We start from the raw sequence: 16,392 nt of genomic DNA on the forward strand, positions 1-16,392 counted from the left end.
CGACGTCAAGTCCACTCAAAATATAAACCTGCCGTACACGTCTCAACTTTGTCCTATCGATTTGCGCTGCCCAGGAACGGGCGGGATCAAGCAGCGCTAATGCAGATCGATTGGAGGATTCTCTTTAGTCCTTATCGTAGGAAATGCCGGGACAGCACCTCGGCTGCTGCATCGCAACCAGGCTCCAGCGCTCTCCTCGCCCCTCGGGCGGCAGCACGAGCCGTCGCTCAGCCGGCCAGGGATTGCTGTCCTGGCACGGACTTGCTCCCAAAGGAGGATGCAAGAGGGGAAGACGCAGCAAGGTGAGGTACAGATGTGGTCTGGCAGAGTGGAACAACGCCTCTGGACAACGTATTTTCTGATCTGTAGACAACTCATCGTCTGACTTCCAACATACGTACCGTTTTACCACCGCTGGAACATCAAGAAATGCAATGAAAGCAGGTAGGTAGCTCTTCATAGAGCTGACAGCCATTGGTTGTATGCCAGCTGCTGTATTAGAATTGTCTTGTCTTCTTGGATATTCAGGAAAGTAATATATAAATGAGATAAACGTGAGATTAAAATAAGAAAGGAGAAAAAGGAACCAACTCTCCAGTCCTGTGCTACAATTAGGGAGTTTTGTGCCAACAACCATAAGGGCACTGGTTTTATTTTATGTGCAGCTCATTTCATGTAAGTCTCCAGATGTACCACATTCATTCTTAGGGTTCTGGGAAGGCTTTAGCTATACTGAAAAATGGCAAAGACCTATGAATTCAGTAATGTCTGGATCAATCATTCAGCAAGATCTTGCATGGCTTATTGAGTAGCAAAAAGACATTTCTCCTTGAAGCCTCTTCGGGGAGTTGGACGCAAGCATCACTGAAATCCTCCAGAGGCTGGCATGGGAATGTCACCAGCTTCGGTTCACCGCCGCGCAGATCCCTGGTGCTGCCAGCGCAAAGCCCCGACGCTCTCCGACGCGGACAGCAGCTCAGCTGGGCCAGCTCCTCGGGGAAGCCCAGGTGTGGTAAGGCTCCGCAGAGCCCTTCTGCCTCCCTGAAATCCCGTACCCACATTCACCCAGAAAAGCCCATCGCTTTTACGTCCTTTGCTTTTCGCAGGCACCACCAGCGCTTTCCCCGCCGGAGCGTTCTGCGCTTCCAACCTGCGCGGGCCAGCGCTGGCAGCAACGCCAAGCCCGCGCAGCCCGCTGCTCCCTCTGAGCGCGCTGGCCGTGCCGCTGCCTTTCCCCTTAATGTCACGGGCTCGCTTCGCACAAGGCACTGCCACTCATCTGACCTTCGCTGCCACTTGGCCGTACCAATCAGCCCGTAGTTCAATTGGCGTCGACTCCACTCTCGGTTCGTCAGGTTGCCCCGCTCTCCGGGCTGAGCGAGCAGTGCTACACGCCGCGGGAAGGATGGATTAGTTAGGTTATTGAAAACTGAATCACTGGCTCCTACGTATTCCTGGCGTTCCAGGCTTGCACCTCCAGCAGCCCCAGCAGCGTTTCTGTGGGCAACACCTCGGTGCAAAGCGCCGTCAGGGATCGCCGATACCACGTGCCGGCTCACCCAGCCGTCACCCTCTGAGAAACTCAGTGCACAAGGCAGGGCATGGAGGCTGCCAGGACATTTAACAGCTAAGAAAGGGTTTCTTTCTGAGATTAGCTCCAAATCCAATTATATTACTATCTTAATTTATCTTAGTTAATTATATTAATTCATTATCAGCAGCATGACAGAAAAAACAGATTAACGAATCCTATTATATGGCACCTCGGGACGAGGGCAGAACCGCTGCACCAACACGTGCTGACAACGGGAGCACGGTTGCATCAGGTCATCCCGGGACACCCAGGATCTTCGTCCCTCCTTAATTGGAATATCGTGTTGGAAATACATTAAATGAAGCATCTCAGTATCTCCTCATTTAGCTACGCTATACTGGTCTTGGCAAACACAAATTGTGAATTATGTAACCCTAGCAGAAAGACAGACATGGTCTGAAACAACGCAAAGGAACGGGGGATGTTTGCAACGCTGCTTTTGTTGCAGTCAGAAGAAATAACTTCTTAAAAATGACGGGATTTCAGACTCCTTCCTATGCGCAGGTAGCGGGGACAGGGATCGAGCACACTCTGAGCGGAGCGCAAGGCACAAAGCAAACGTTACACAAAACTGCGTTGTGCAACATTGCCTGTTGTATTTTCGACCTAAGAGCCAAAGAATCATTTTCACATCTCCTGTCTCCTCATTCACCAGAAACGACCGTTCCCTTTCCCAGAGATTCCGCTGCCTGCTCCTGCCGCACACAGACACACACGCGTGCAAGGAGGTCACTGTATTTTCAAATTAGAAGGGAGCATTCCAGAAGGGCAAGACGGACGGCTCACTCAGCGTGCTACGGTTAAAAACCGTCCTGTCAACCCCGTCAGAGCACTGCATGCGAACGAGCCCCGCGCTTCCAGCTCCTGGTGTATCTGAATCCTTCTGCCTGGACTCGCTCTGCTGCAAACCCCTACAACGTCCCCCGCTGCCTCATCTGCCCCAGCTCCCCGTCATTCCTCGGACCGCTGCGCAGTTGCTCCCGGCCCCCCGCCTGCCTCGTGCTGCAGGAGCGGCGCAGCTGCAGCGATCCAAGGGGTGACCGGATCCCCGCTCGAAGCACCCGCGGTCTCTCCGGGCTCCCCTGCCCTGGCAGCACCAGCCTGGCGCGGTGACGTGCCCCAGCGCCGCGCCGGCGAGGCAGGAACCGCTTGCGGATGCGTCACAAACTTGCCGTTCCCAAACGGCTCCAGCAAGGTCCTTGTTCATTATTTAACACAGCCAAACCATTGCTGGAAAGCTTCAAATCTTCAGAGTGACTTCTTTGTTAAATGTAACTGAACGACTTACCTTCTGGAAACACCATTAGGAGCTCGTGCCACAGAGAGCCTCGGGAAGGACTGGCCAAGGGCACGGGTTCCCAGGAGCGGGCACAAAGCAGGGAGAGGGAGGAGTGATGGGCCGTACCCTGCTCCGTGCTCGCCGTGCTGCCGGGGAAAGAGCTGGCAGGGAAAGCCGCTTGCCGAGGGCATGGCAGGCAGGCAGCAAGGAAAACCCCCGAGTTCCCAAGAAAAATCAATTCACCTCAAATTTCTGCCTCAGTTCCTCGTTTCCTTCTTCTCCCTCAGGAGGCACCGGGACGTTGAAATACTCCCCCTCCTCCTGGCTCAGCAGCTTAAACCTGGAGGGACACAGCAAGAACGACAGGTCAGGATGGCAGGCAGGACCGCACCTCCCGCTCCGAACGCAGCTCTGCCTCCGCTGTACCGGCATCCAGGTGACACTTCCCCAAGGTTAGATGACCCCCAAACCTCAGACCCCCAAACCATCCCACTCGGCAAGCTCCCAGACACACACCTGAGTGGGAGGTTGTTTCTGGGGTCCCTCGCTGTACTGGGGACCCCAGCCACCGCAGCACGGGAAGCACATCCGCTACCTGCTGCGGTGGACACCACAACGCACTGATGTCTCTTCCAAAACACAAGCCTGACCCAAAACCCACAGACAAAGCATAGAATCCTAGAATCGTTTTGGTTGGAAAAGCCCTTTAAGATCATCCAGTCCAACCAGTAACCCAACAATACCAAGTCCACCACTAAACCCATTAAGGGGAGAGGAATAATTCATTTCATGTTTCCTGGCTTGCTGGCTGGATTAGTTTTTAATGAAAGTAAAACTAGAACAGAATCATTAAGGTTGGAAAGGATCTCTAAGATCATCAGTCCAACCATCAACCCAACCCCACCATGCCCACTAAACCACGTCCCAAAGTGCCACATCTACACGTTTTTGGAACACATGTCTTTCTCATGATGGCCACGGGCACACGTGTGGGCAAGCTCCTTCCCCATCGGCTGCCCCAGGTGCCAAGGCAAGCCAGGCTCCACGGGGAGAGCGCACGGAGCCTGCCGGGGCCAGGCTGGCGCTTGCAACCCTGAGCACAAAGCCAAGATGCTCGCCAAAAAAAAGGAAAAAAAAAGTTGAAGCAGCAATTATCAGAAATCATGGAAACGTCATTCAGATCTGAGGCGTTTCACACAGCCGCAGGCAAAGCCTCGGCTCCGTCGGCGAACCCCTCCCGGCAGCCGGAGGACGGCTATCAGCCGGGCGTTATCTGCAGGGGCTGCGCTGAACAAACTAGGTGCTATTTGCATAATATCGGGACAGACTCTTCCTTTGAGCTTGTTTTCTCCATCAACTGCCGTTGTTTAGATATGAAATACACATCGGAGCTCCTTCTAGAGTTTATTCTAGCCAAATGCTGTGACAAGGAAAATTACTTAGGTCTCCACTTAGGTGATTTTTAAAAGGCTGGGACAACAACCAGACTTTGGGCTGCACCAGAGGGTGGGTTTTCGGGCTCCCGCCGGGCCGGATGAGGCGGACGGCAGCAGGAGCACCCCCAGCTCTGCCCGGCCCAGCGGAGCAGGCACCCCAAGTCCCGGCTGCGCCCCGCACAGCGCCCGCCCTCCGGCTCGCCTCCGCCTGCAAGAGACGCTCGACCCGGCGCTGCGCGGGCAGGCTAGCCCGCCTGCTAACTCCTCCTCCGCGTGTTCTCTGCTTTGAGTGAGACACGTACAGCTTCCACGGTGGAAAAGACAGAGTCCGGGGTGTCTGCTCAACTGGCGGAATGCAAATTAATAGCATGCAGGTTTTGGTTTCCAAAAGACACGTAATATCTATTTTCAATTATTACACTTGACGTGGAAAGGTAGCACAGCTCTCAGGCACCAGTGGCTGGGGGAAAGAAAAGGGAAATAAGGCAGCATGTGTCCTGCTGGGGGAGATAAAATGGAAATGAAGAGAGCCATTCAGCGCGGGTGTTACAGACCCACCGTGTTCATCTTTCGCATGGTAACGAGCGACGGTAATTACACGCTTTGGTAGCATTCCTCCTTGTACTGAACGGTGCCCCTCAGCACGGTTCTGCTAGTCTGCGCGCTACAGAACGGCTGTCCCCGCCACGAATCACAATTCAAGGCATGTCCCCCGCGCCCTTCACCCGCCCGCAGCCTGGCTCTCCTGCACGCCTCACGAAGCCACGTTGCCTCCCCGGTACAGAAACTAAGGGAATCCAACCAGAAAATGCCGGAAAACGCTTGCTTGGCAAACGCTTGGCCGGCGATGCCGCCTCCTCCTGCAGCCCGCGGGGAGCAGCGGCCCTCCCGGCCACGAGCACCGGGAGGAGCAGCCCCGTGTCCGCGCGTGCCCGCGGGAGGGAGAAGCCCCCGAGCTCCCCGAACAACCCCGCAAGGGGCAGGAGGACACAGAGGAGGTGAGGCAAAGCCAGCCCACGCGGGGCTCTCGGACGCTGTCCCGGCACCTCCGGCCGGCCGTGGGACACCCTGCCGCCCACCGCAGCACCGGCGATTGTCACCAGCGTGAGAGGCGGGGCGGCACCTTACACGGGAGCCAAAACCACCGGTGGTCCTTGGGCAGAAGGATGCTGGTAAAGCACGACGGGCTGCCACGTCTTCCATCGCGTACCGAAAGATCAGGACTGCTTTTTGCCCACGGTATTTTTAAAACAATTGCAGCTCTTACCATCCATCGACTCCTGACTTCTGCAGCTCAGAAATCCCGAAGGACAAGGAGCCCATAAAATCATTCCTGCTGGTCAGATCCCAGTCCCATATCTCCACAGACAACCGCCTGTCTTTGTCTGCCTCTTTCAGTTGGCTGGAAGAGAGGAAAGAAAAAGGGATGGTTTTATTCTGGAAGCCAGTGCTACCCCACCATGCCCCTCCAGGCTCCATGAGAACAAGGATGCAAAATGAAGGGATGGTCTTCAACGACTGTGCAGCTCTAAAATTTAATTTCCCGACCACATCCGTTTCAAACGGAGAACGCAGAGCTCCTGCCCTGAAACGCTCGGCTTTGATCAGGGGTCAGGGCAGAGGTTTGAGCGTTTCTGAGTCACTCTTACAGGACTGAAAAGAATTATGTCTCAGTTGTATCAGCTTAACGTCTCTGAATAATTAAATCAGAGCAAATACAATCACATTCATTCTTAGGGGTGAGAAAAATGAGTTTACAAGTTTAAACATTTTTCTGGTACTTACAATTTAAATGTCTCGTTCCACTCAGGATTCAGGGAGCACTTGATAGTTTTGGTCTTCTGTTTGCTTTCGTTTTTGGGGTCAGGAATTAGCTTAAGCTTCACATAGGGATCTGACAAGCCATTAGGATCCATAGGAACTAGGTTTTTAGCATCTCTTACTGGAGAAGAGAAAAAAGATTAAATTCAGTATTCAAACTATAAAAAGACCCAACAATTGACAACTTCCCTGTGTGCCAAGAGTAAGTGTGAAAATACTGATTAAAAACAGAATTAAAACTGAATACGTGCAGACAACGACATACAGTTATCACTGCAAAGCAAACACAGCTCTAATGGACAAGGGAGGCTGCAGGACCAACTCAAGAGATTATTTTCACTTTCCGATAGGATGATTTGCTGTTTGCTCTCAGTTTTAAACAGTTTAAAGCTGCTTTGTTTCCTCTTGCACCTGGATAAGCAGAACTGCACTGATTTGCACCCTTCTTCTGGGAGAGGCGGGAGCACGGGGACGGTGCTTTCCATGGGGAGTGGAAATAGCAACGAAACAGCCGTGAACAGGGGAGAGCAGGCACCAGAAAGCACCAGCACAGCGGCCGGATCCGGTGCCGAGCTCAGCTGCCGCGGCCCCGAGGGACCAGGAGCGATGCCCACAGGGACCGGCGCGGCCGCCGCGCCCGGCGGCATCACGCCAGCGCCGGGAGCCGGAGCATCTCCTTGGGGAGCAGGAGCAGAACAAGGAGCAGAGAGGGGAGAGCAAACCTGCGGGCAACCTCGACTGCTTGTAGTCGGATTGCAGCTTTGACAAATTAAATACAAGCAGGCTGATCTAAGTCTCTTTCCCTAGATCAAGTCAAAAGGGTCTGTCTTGTGGGAGAAGGGACTTATCTTTCCTTTAGCCCAAGCACCGACAGCAGAGATGGAGGGTCCGATGGGATATGACGGAGCACAGCCGTAACCAGGGGGAAAGCTGCTTGCAAGAAACTCCGGAGCAGAAACTCCCCTCCCCTGTGCTGCACCCAGCTCCGCCGGGTGCTTTTGCAGGCCCTGCTGCCCAAGCTGCCCCGGCCCGAGCAGGCAGCGCTGCCCGAGCAGCGGTGGGGGCTTCCCTCCCACCTCAGCGTCGCGGTTACGCAGCCCCTGGCCCCTCCTCGGCAGCCCCTTGGCACAGCACGGCGTCACCTCCCCGGCGCACGCCTCGGGGATCAGGCACGAAGGGTCATGCCGCGTCAGGAACGGGGAACTCGGCGCTGCCTGGAAGCCCACCAGATCACACCAAGCAGCTCTGCCGCGAGGTTCGCTGCGGGCACAGCTTCACCCCATAATCCTGAGGAGGAGAGGACTCCGGCTGCATGTGCGGCGCTGCAGGGCGTTAGAAGATGCTTTCAGAGAGGCAGCAAGAGTAAAAACAATTGCTCAGTCCCCAAATCACCAGCGAGGCGTTCCCGATGCAAAGCTGGGAGCCAAATAGTTTTGAAAAGCAAATTAATGCTCCAAAATCTGCAATCTACTGCTGCCCTCCTGAAGCATCGCCCAATTTCCGGCTCCATGGAATAAAACTTGCAGCCAAAATTCAAATCTGCATTTGTAAACTACCTCATTTATCAAGCACGACACCCTTGCCAGCAGCTCGTGAGACAGAGAGAGGCAAGCCCGCCGGGAATCGCCTGCTGCCCAAGTGCAGGTGTCCGGGCAGCCCTATGGATTCACCGTCGCTACATACTCCTCAGGCTCCTGAGCCGAGGCCGCCCGGCAGCCAGAGCCACCTCCGGTCCCTCTGGCAGCGGGGGAAGGAATGACTTCATTGCTGACAGCCCCAGAGGACGCGGCACGCGGCGACCTCGCCGCCGCCGCCGGCATGCCCAGGACGGGTCGGATCTCTTGGCTGCGAGGCTGAGGCCCGCCAGCGGTCGGTGAGGTCAGGGGTGCAGCTGCAGCAGCTGCTCGGCATCGCCATTTACAAAGAGCTTTCTCTGCTCGCGTGCCAGAAGCGGCTTTGCTGTCTGGAAGGAGGGGAGGACACACGGCGAGGCTCCGCTCCCTGGGGCAGTCCCCTCCTGCAGGTAGCTTGGGCAGCAGCGGTCGTCTTTTCCCAGCAGGAATAAACACAGGACGCGGGGACGCCGCGCACCGCACCACTCCGAGACCTGCCGTCGTCCCCAGGGAGCGTGCTGCGGGCGGATGGGGACACGGGAGCATCCTGAAAGCACTTGTGAGAAGACGCCTAAGGAGGAGGATTCACCCTTCCTGTACCGAAGAGGACCAAGGCTCGAAATTACTTTAAACAGACGACGGGCGTCTCCGGAGGACAGTCAAACATCAGGCCCGAGCAGCTTTCGAGCTTCGGTTATTGCCGATGTGTTACGTATCACACGGCTGCTCTCCGAGTTAGGGCCAGCTTTGCGGAAGCACTGGGCCATCCCTCCACGGACCCCATGCGGGCAGAAATCGCGGCAGCGCCAGGGCTGGTGAAGCAAGAGTGCCCGACGCGGGCTACCGGCTCTGCACCAACCTCGCCCACGTGCCGGGCCCGCGCAGCCCCGCGCCTCGGAGTGCCCGACGCGGGCTACCGGCTCTGCACCAACCTCGCCCACGTGCCGGACCCGCACCCTCGGCAGCGCCGCCCAGCAGGCGCGCCTTCCTCCGCCGGTAACTGCTTGCTGTGCCGCAAGCGGCGTGACTTCATTTCTGTACCGTCCTGACGATTGTTTGCATGTGACATTTAATAAATGAACCTTTTGGGTTTGTTTTGTTTTTAGAGTTTGGACATAAATCCCAGCTCTGCTCTTCAGAGGGTGCACAGCAGTTTATTCTGCAGCTTAATTTGGACTCTCAGTCAAAATCTTCCGCGGAAAGCTTTCTACCATCCGAGCAGAAAGGCTCGCAATCTGCTGTGCGAAATCTCTAAGTAATGAGTTTAATTTCCAAGGGCCCCGCCAAGGCTCCGCGCTGATACAGCCGAGGCGCCTTCCTCTCCCTCACCCCTTATCAGAGGAGAATACGTACTTTCTCATCCCCGTTATAAGGTTCTATCTGTGCCTTTTTGATAGGAAAAAAGGCAATCTTTGCAACCACGTTCTTGAATTCTGAAACACAAAAGCGTGTTAGAGAGAAGTCGCACAACAGGCCCCGCCAAGGCAGTGCCTTGCAACGAGCCGGCGGGGCAAGCACCTTCGCAGGGCTTGGAGGCAAGCAGCAGGAATTGCTTTTGCTGTTTGCAGCCGCGGGAAGGGCCTCGGATGGGGAGCCCGGCGCTCCCGTACCCCTGCCCCCCGCCCCCGGCCCTGCCAGGCTTTCCCCCACCCCACCCCGAACGCTTTGCAGGGCTCCATCCTCAACTCCTCGGCCGGTCCGACCGCGGCCGTCACCCGAACACGGGGAGCAGGGCGCCCTGCCTGCAGCCGGCGCGGGGAACGATGCTCCCAGGTACCTTTTACGACCTTCCGGGCTTTAAAATCACTACAAAAACGTATTTGCAATGACGCTGACCGCCTGCAGCGCAGGGAGAGCGTGAACCGCGGGGGAAGATCTCATCCGCACGCCAAAAGCGGGCAGCCCGCTGTCGTGCAGGACCTCTTAAACCCGGGGCGTCGCGGTACCGGGCACCGCCCGGCGCCCGCCACAGCCCCAGCGCCGGTCCCGCACCACGCGCCTGGGGCGGGCACGGCCCGTGCTGGCGACCGTCGCTCTTCACGTGCCCCGGGGGTCAGCCGAAATCCCCAGGGACCCCTCGCCCCGCCGAGAGAAATGGCAACGGCCGCGGTGCGAGCAGCAGAACTAACCCGAGAGCCGCAGGGGCCGCCCGCGCCCAGCACTCGAGCCAGATGACGTCCCCTCGGAGAGGACGCCAAATGACATCGCACCGAGTCAACGCTTCGACTTTGCTCCGTGTTTCACCGTCCGAACGGCCAGGGTAACGTCCCCGGGGGACAAATGAATAAGCCTTTGTCGTTTATCAGGCCCCTGGTCGCTTCTTTAAGGAACAGGAAAAATAAATCCTGACCCTCACAGTCAATCGGTTTATGCCCTGAAGCATGAGATTTGATTACCTCATATTATTATCTCAGCATGCAGACCTAAAAATTTCATTAATGGGAATAATTTCATCTAGTCAGTTAAAAAACCAAAATGCTTCTGCTTGACCTTAAGTAACTTTCTGACTTTTCAAGCAGAAATCAACAATTAAGTGATGGAAAAATAAAAAGCCTCAAGCGTCGTAGTGATACCTTGTGCCGGGGGAAACACGCTGTTCTCCAGCCGTTTATGGCATTTCTTTCACAGTTAAATTTGATGTAAAATAGTTTTACATCTGTCATTCTGACAGTTTTGTGCATCATTACGAAGCAGTAACATCATTATTAATAGTGATGAGTAAGAATATTATGGTCCCATTTAAAGCAGCCGGTCTTAAATCACTTTGGGTACCGAGCCCGGCCACAGCTCCCGGTGCCTGCTGAGAAGAAGCCGCCCTGGTTTCGGGCTACGGTCAGGAAGACGCACGGGTAAGTCCCAGACTTCACCGGCTTGCAGGGGGATTTGGGGCGCGGGCAGCACCGGCAGCGCCCGCGTCCCCCTCCACGCAGCACAGGTGCCTCCCCTCCCGGGCACCCACGGCACCACGGGTGCGGGGAGCATCACCGCAGCGCCAACGGCCGGGATGCCCTCCCTGCTGCGCGCCGGGGCCGGCACAGGCGCCCTGGACGAATAACCCTGATTTTACACCGGTTCCGTGCCCCGCTCCCGCTCCGGATGCATTTGCAGAACACGCTGCTGTGAGCCAGCGCCCTGGGGAAGCCTCTGCGGACCGAGAGCAGCAGCCACAGCTCCGCAGCGCCGGCCGCTCGGCCGAGGCTCTGCAGGGGCAGCGATGATGCTCGGGGGGGATTTCTGCGAGGCAGAGCCTCTCCCCTGCCCGGGGACACTGCAGGGGGTGCAGCGCTGGCCTGGGGACACTGCTCCGCTGCCACGGGAGCGAGACGTCACCCGCCTCGCCCTGCAGGGCCAGGGCAGGCAGAGCTGCTTGAATGATGTTTGAATAATTTGCTCTGCAAAAATTGCAATAGTTTCCAAATAAATTATTCAGACAACGTCTTTTGATTACTCAGCCAGCCGTAACTGCAGGAACAGGGTTGGGAAGAGACGCTTATTTCAGACACCCACATCTCCAGTGGAAACCATGGGGAGAAACGTCACTGTAACGAATGCCCAAAGCGGGAGGGAACGCAGCCTTTTCAGGCAGCTTGGTCTGGCTGCGGAGGTCACAGCCAGGGGCTGCCAGCGGCTGCGAGAGCAGGGCAAGGCCCCCCCTCCAGCTCCACCCAGCGCTGTGCCAGGCAGCTCCGGAGCAGCCGAACGCCGCAGGATCGGGGATGGATGCGGTGCTCGGGGGTGCACGGCACCCCCCTCCCTGCCTGACCCGGCGATGGCGAGGATTCCTGCAGGGCTCCACCAGGAAAGCCGCCCCGGAGGCGGCTTCACCGCCGGTCCCACCACCGCGTGGCACGGTGCTGCCGAGCTCTGCTGCCGGCCGAGGCGGCGGCAGGCACGTGAGGCTGGATTCTGACTCTGCTCCCGGGACCGTGTCTCACCTGGGGTGAAACCAGCCCCACGTCCAGCAAAGGGTGACGCTGCCCCATCAGCAGCTCCCCGGGGAAGGCAGCGGCCGAGGCAACCGCAGCCCAGCTCCTGGGGGTCTCCTCCCCACTCCGGGGTGGTGCCAAAGGGACGCTGCTCCCCCGCGCCCCAGAGCTGCCCACCCTGCCCGAAAGGGCCGGGCTGGCCTCACACCTGGGGCCACGGGAGATGCTGCACAGCCCTACCCGGGGGGGCTGCAGCTGGCCCCGTCGCCTGCCCGCTCACGGCTGCTACCCAGGTTTCCATGGGAAGGCGAGATTAATGTGCTGGATAAATAAAGACCAGAAAGTTCTTTGCTAAATATGCAGTGCCATATGGGGGTTCACTTTTAAGTTAAAAAAAAAAAAAAAGCCTACAACAAAGCCCACTCCTACCCGGCTCTTAAAGACATCTTACACTGGCTGCCAAATCCTTTACCTTCGTCTCTGAGTAAGCAGGGCCATTACAAGATATTCAGTCAGACAGTTCTGCCTCTCATTGCCCACCAAAAAAACCCCTTCTGAAAGCCCTGCTCATTGCAAGGAGAGCTCAGAGCTCGTCCGCCTCATCCCATCGCAGCCCAACCACCCCATCATGGCCCTGGCCAGCAGAACGCCGGGCCACGCCAGCGGCACCCCGACTTCACACCTCTTGGACAGGATTTTGGAGAGGGGAAGGCTCTCGGGCTGACCTGCAGCACTCATCTTCCTCCCTCCAGCAGCACGCACCGTCCCCAGCTGGGAGCAGCCGCATTCCAGCGAGCACCCGGCGCTTGGATTAACACCCTCGTGCGTTAAAACATTTAATTAATGCTCTGCAGAAGAATATATTTGCACATGCTTATACAATAGAAAAGGCACAGGACTCATTATGGCTGCATCTTCCTGGGCCGGTGATTATTAATTAACATACTTCCAGCTCGTTTATCTAATCACAGCATAATTGGTTTCAGTTTTGGTCAATGTTTTGCTTCATCAGCTCGGTAAATAGCAAGGATCCGGTCCCAGCAGCCTCTGCCAACGCTGCAGGCGCAACAGGGGTACCAGCTGTAACCCCGAGCCAGCACCGCATTCCCACGGGTGCTAACGGGGGTCTCAGCTTCGCAGGAGCCGGCAGGGACGCGGGCACATTGCCGGGACGCTCGAGAGGGGAGGGAACCCACCAACATCCCCACGCTCCAGCAGCCCTTGCACGAGGACAGGGCATGCTCTGCTTTCCCACGCACACGGGTCAAAGTCACCTGAACATGCTGGAGAGTCTCCTCCTCCCACAGAAACACAGAACAGAATCATCAAATCGTTTCGGTTGGAAAAGCCCTTTAAGATCATCCAGTCCAACCATTAACCCAACACTACCAAGTCCACCACTAAACCAGTTAAGGGCAGAGTCATAATTAATTTCATGTTTCCTGGCTTGGGGGCTGGATTATTTTTTAATGAAAGTAAAACTGGGAATCGCTAAGGTTGGAAAGGATCTCTAAGATCATCAGCCCAACCATCAACCCAACCCCACCATGCCCACTAAACCATGTCCCCAAGTGCCACCTCTGCCCGTTTTTTGAACCCCTCCAGGGCTGGGGACTCCCCCACCTCTCCGGGCAGCCTCTTCCAATGCTTGGCCGCTCTTTCAGTAAAGAAATTTCTCCTAATATCCAATCTAAACCTCCCCTGACACAACTTGAGGCCATTTCCCCTTGTCCTATTGCTTGTTCCTTGGGAGAAGAGACCAACACCCACCTCGCTAGACCCACCTCACTGCCCCCTCCTTTCGGGCAGTTGTAGAGAGCGATCAGGTCTCCCCTCAGCCTCCTCTTCTCCAGGCTGAACACCCCCAGTTCCCCCAGCTGCTCCTCATAAGATTTGTTCTCCAAGACCCTTCACCAGCTCCGCTGCCCTTCTCTGGACACGCCCCAGCACCCCAATGTCCTTCTTGTACTGAGGGGCCCAAAACTGGGCACAGCGTTCGAGGTGCGGCCTCACCAGTGCCAAGTACAGGGGGACGATCACTGCCCTGCTCCTGCTGATAGAAATATACGCCCCACAACTTGCCGCATAAACCCATCACGTTTTTTCTGCACTTTAGACACTATAGATCTCCGCTTCCCTAAGCGACAAACTGCCCGACCCCCAGCTTGGCGCAGGGAGCTCCCCACTGGGACACACCGACGCACGATGGGACACACCGACACACGATGGGACACACCGACACACGATGGGACACACCGACATGTGACAGGACGCACTGATGCGCGACGGGATACACCAACACGCAACGGGACACACCGACGCGCGACGGGACACACCGATGCGCGACGGGACACACCAACGTGCGACGGGCTGCAATTCCTGCCTGAACAGAGCAGCAGGAACAGCCAGCTCTCGGCCACAGGAGAGGAGCAATGCACAAGCGGAGTCAGCCCTGCAACGTACTGTCCTACCGTCTCGGAGAAGCCATGGATTTAATGGCCTCCAAGCCCAGCCTTCATATTTTCTCACTCCCCCATTTCCCAAACTCAGATATTCACATCTCTGAATACAAGAGGCTCAGAATAATCTGCATTGGGAAGCTTTTCTATTACGGAAGCAAAAATGTGCAACGCCTTGATGACATTTTAATTTGCTACAATTTCCCACTTTATTCAGCAGTCTTTTCCCGCTAATAAGATACCTGATCAACGCCCAGACCAGAACACAGACGGTGAATATACCTCTGCTCTTGTCCAACACCAGCCGAACGATGCCGTGCCGCGCTCCGTCCCGTCTGCCTCCCGCGCGAGGCGGTTCGGACACGCACCCCACACCGGTCCCACCCCGCAGCACCCCGACCGCATCCTGGCCAGACCTCGCGCGCCGGCGGGTGCGGATGCGCCGTCCCGTGTGCTGCGATTGCTGTGGCGTTCACAAGTCTCTTTTTTTTGTTGTTTCCTTCGGAAGAAACCGTGCGTTAGTGTTGATGCCAGGCTCAGCGGAGAGCAGCCCCATCCTTGCTGCGCTGCTGCCCTTGGAGCCGGCAGGATCCGACTTGTGGATACCGACCAGCTCCAGGGAATCCTCTCTTTATATTTAAGGCGAAGCCAAGAGTTGTAACAATCCTGGAGCAGGGAATAATAATGACAAGTGGCTGCAGGCTCGCTGGGTGTAAAGGCCCAGATTCCCTGAGTGACGGGGTAAAAATTAAGGGTGGTCAAGCATTGGAACAGGCTGCCCAGAGAGGTGGGGGAGTCCCCATCCCTGGAAGCGTTCAAAAAACGGGCAGAGGTGGCACTTGGGGACATGGTTCAGTCTGGTCTGCCCTTGGTTGGCTTAGAGTGGACTTGGCAGTGTAGGTTACTGGTTGGACTGGGTGATCTTAAAGGGCTTTTCCAACCTAAACGATTCTAGGATTCTATGAAATTGCCCAAGCCAATTAAGCATCTTTAAGCGACATCCGAAGGGCATTAACTTGCTGTGGCAACTGGCGCATCTCAGAGCACTGCGAGGTACCCAAATTTTGTTTACCGGGCCCAAAAGATGACTTCTCTTTTGCCAAGCAGCTCAAGCTAAATAACCCAGCCCACGCTACCTACTCAGCGTGACAAAGCTGCGAGCGGGAGTTTGCCATGGTTTAGGCGGCGGGTGAGGGACGCGGAGATCTCATTTTGCCACTCGAGGAGAAGCAACAGAGCCGTCCCCGGGCCGGGCTGCCCTCGCTCCCCAGCGCCTGCGCAGCGATGCTCAGCTCTGACGGCTGGAAAACGCCACGCAACTTGCATCCACCTTTCCGAAAGTGAAAGAAACTTCAGATGTTGTATTATGAAAATCATGGTGTTGATGTAAGGAAGCCAAAAAGCTGGAGAGACTTCTCCCCGAATGGCCTCCCAGGGGCTGAGCCCACGGCAGCTCAGGTCGCTTGCTTCCAAGGCCATTCGTGGGAGCCTCTCCCGGCAGCGCTGCACACAGCGCTGATAACTAGGATGCTTTATCGTGATTTAAAAACACGTTCAGCAAGTGGAGCTGCTAACACAACCAGCCATTTCTAGCCAGCTACTCGGGGTTTTCCAGCCTCATGCGCTCAATTCCCTGGGTCCGGTCTGTTCAGCGCCGAAGGCGAGCACTGAACCCCAGCCAGCCCAAACGCACAGAAATGCCGGACGTCCAAACGCATTCCTCCCGCTGCTCAAATCCATCTCGTCTAATTAGGCTCTGGGCCAAAGCCGGCCTCCTACCAGGAGGCTACGCAGGACGCCTGGCACAGCCGGAGCCGCTCTGTGCCGGGGACCAAGAGCCAAACCAACCCCACAGAAGCAGCGTGCCCGAGCCGGGGACATCACCTGCAGCTGGCTCCCCTTCGCACAAAGCAAAATCCCGAGCGTCCCAACACGGAGAGCACGGTGAGGGGAGGCCGTGCGTGGGTCGGGGCCGTCCCAGCCGGCTCCATCTCGGGGTCCTCGCTCACGCCCCCCGGGATTTCGGCGATCACACAGTCCCCATGCAGCTCGCATTGATGCTTCAAAAGAAGCGCTCGCCAAGAGCGCTGTCGGGGCTCAGCCCCAGGCAGCGGCTCAGCACCACGCAGCCGTCGCTCACTGCCCCTGCCCCGAGGGGATGGGGAGAGAATCGGAGCAGTGAGAGTGAGAAACACTCCTGGGCTGAGATAAGAACAGTTTAATAATTGAAATAAAATAAAGTAAAATAATAACAACAATATAAT

General features: G+C 56.4%; 1 protein-coding gene across 2 annotated transcripts in view; it reads right to left on the reverse strand.

Moving 5' to 3' along the window:
- PRKCB (protein kinase C beta) overlaps window positions 1-16,392 on the reverse strand; it is a 137,147-nt gene that overhangs the window by 42,095 nt on the left and 78,660 nt on the right. For both annotated transcript variants that reach the window (XM_075719236.1, XM_075719235.1), the window contains exons 6-8: window positions 6,095-6,251; window positions 5,577-5,711; window positions 3,117-3,213 (exon numbers count right to left, since the gene is read on the reverse strand). In XM_075719236.1, coding sequence (XP_075575351.1) covers window positions 3,117-3,213; window positions 5,577-5,711; window positions 6,095-6,251 — 389 coding nt within the window. The remainder of the gene's footprint in view (window positions 1-3,116; window positions 3,214-5,576; window positions 5,712-6,094; window positions 6,252-16,392) is intronic.

This window comes from Pelecanus crispus, chromosome 11 (assembly GCF_030463565.1).
Source record: "Pelecanus crispus isolate bPelCri1 chromosome 11, bPelCri1.pri, whole genome shotgun sequence".
NCBI lineage: Eukaryota > Metazoa > Chordata > Aves > Pelecaniformes > Pelecanidae > Pelecanus > Pelecanus crispus.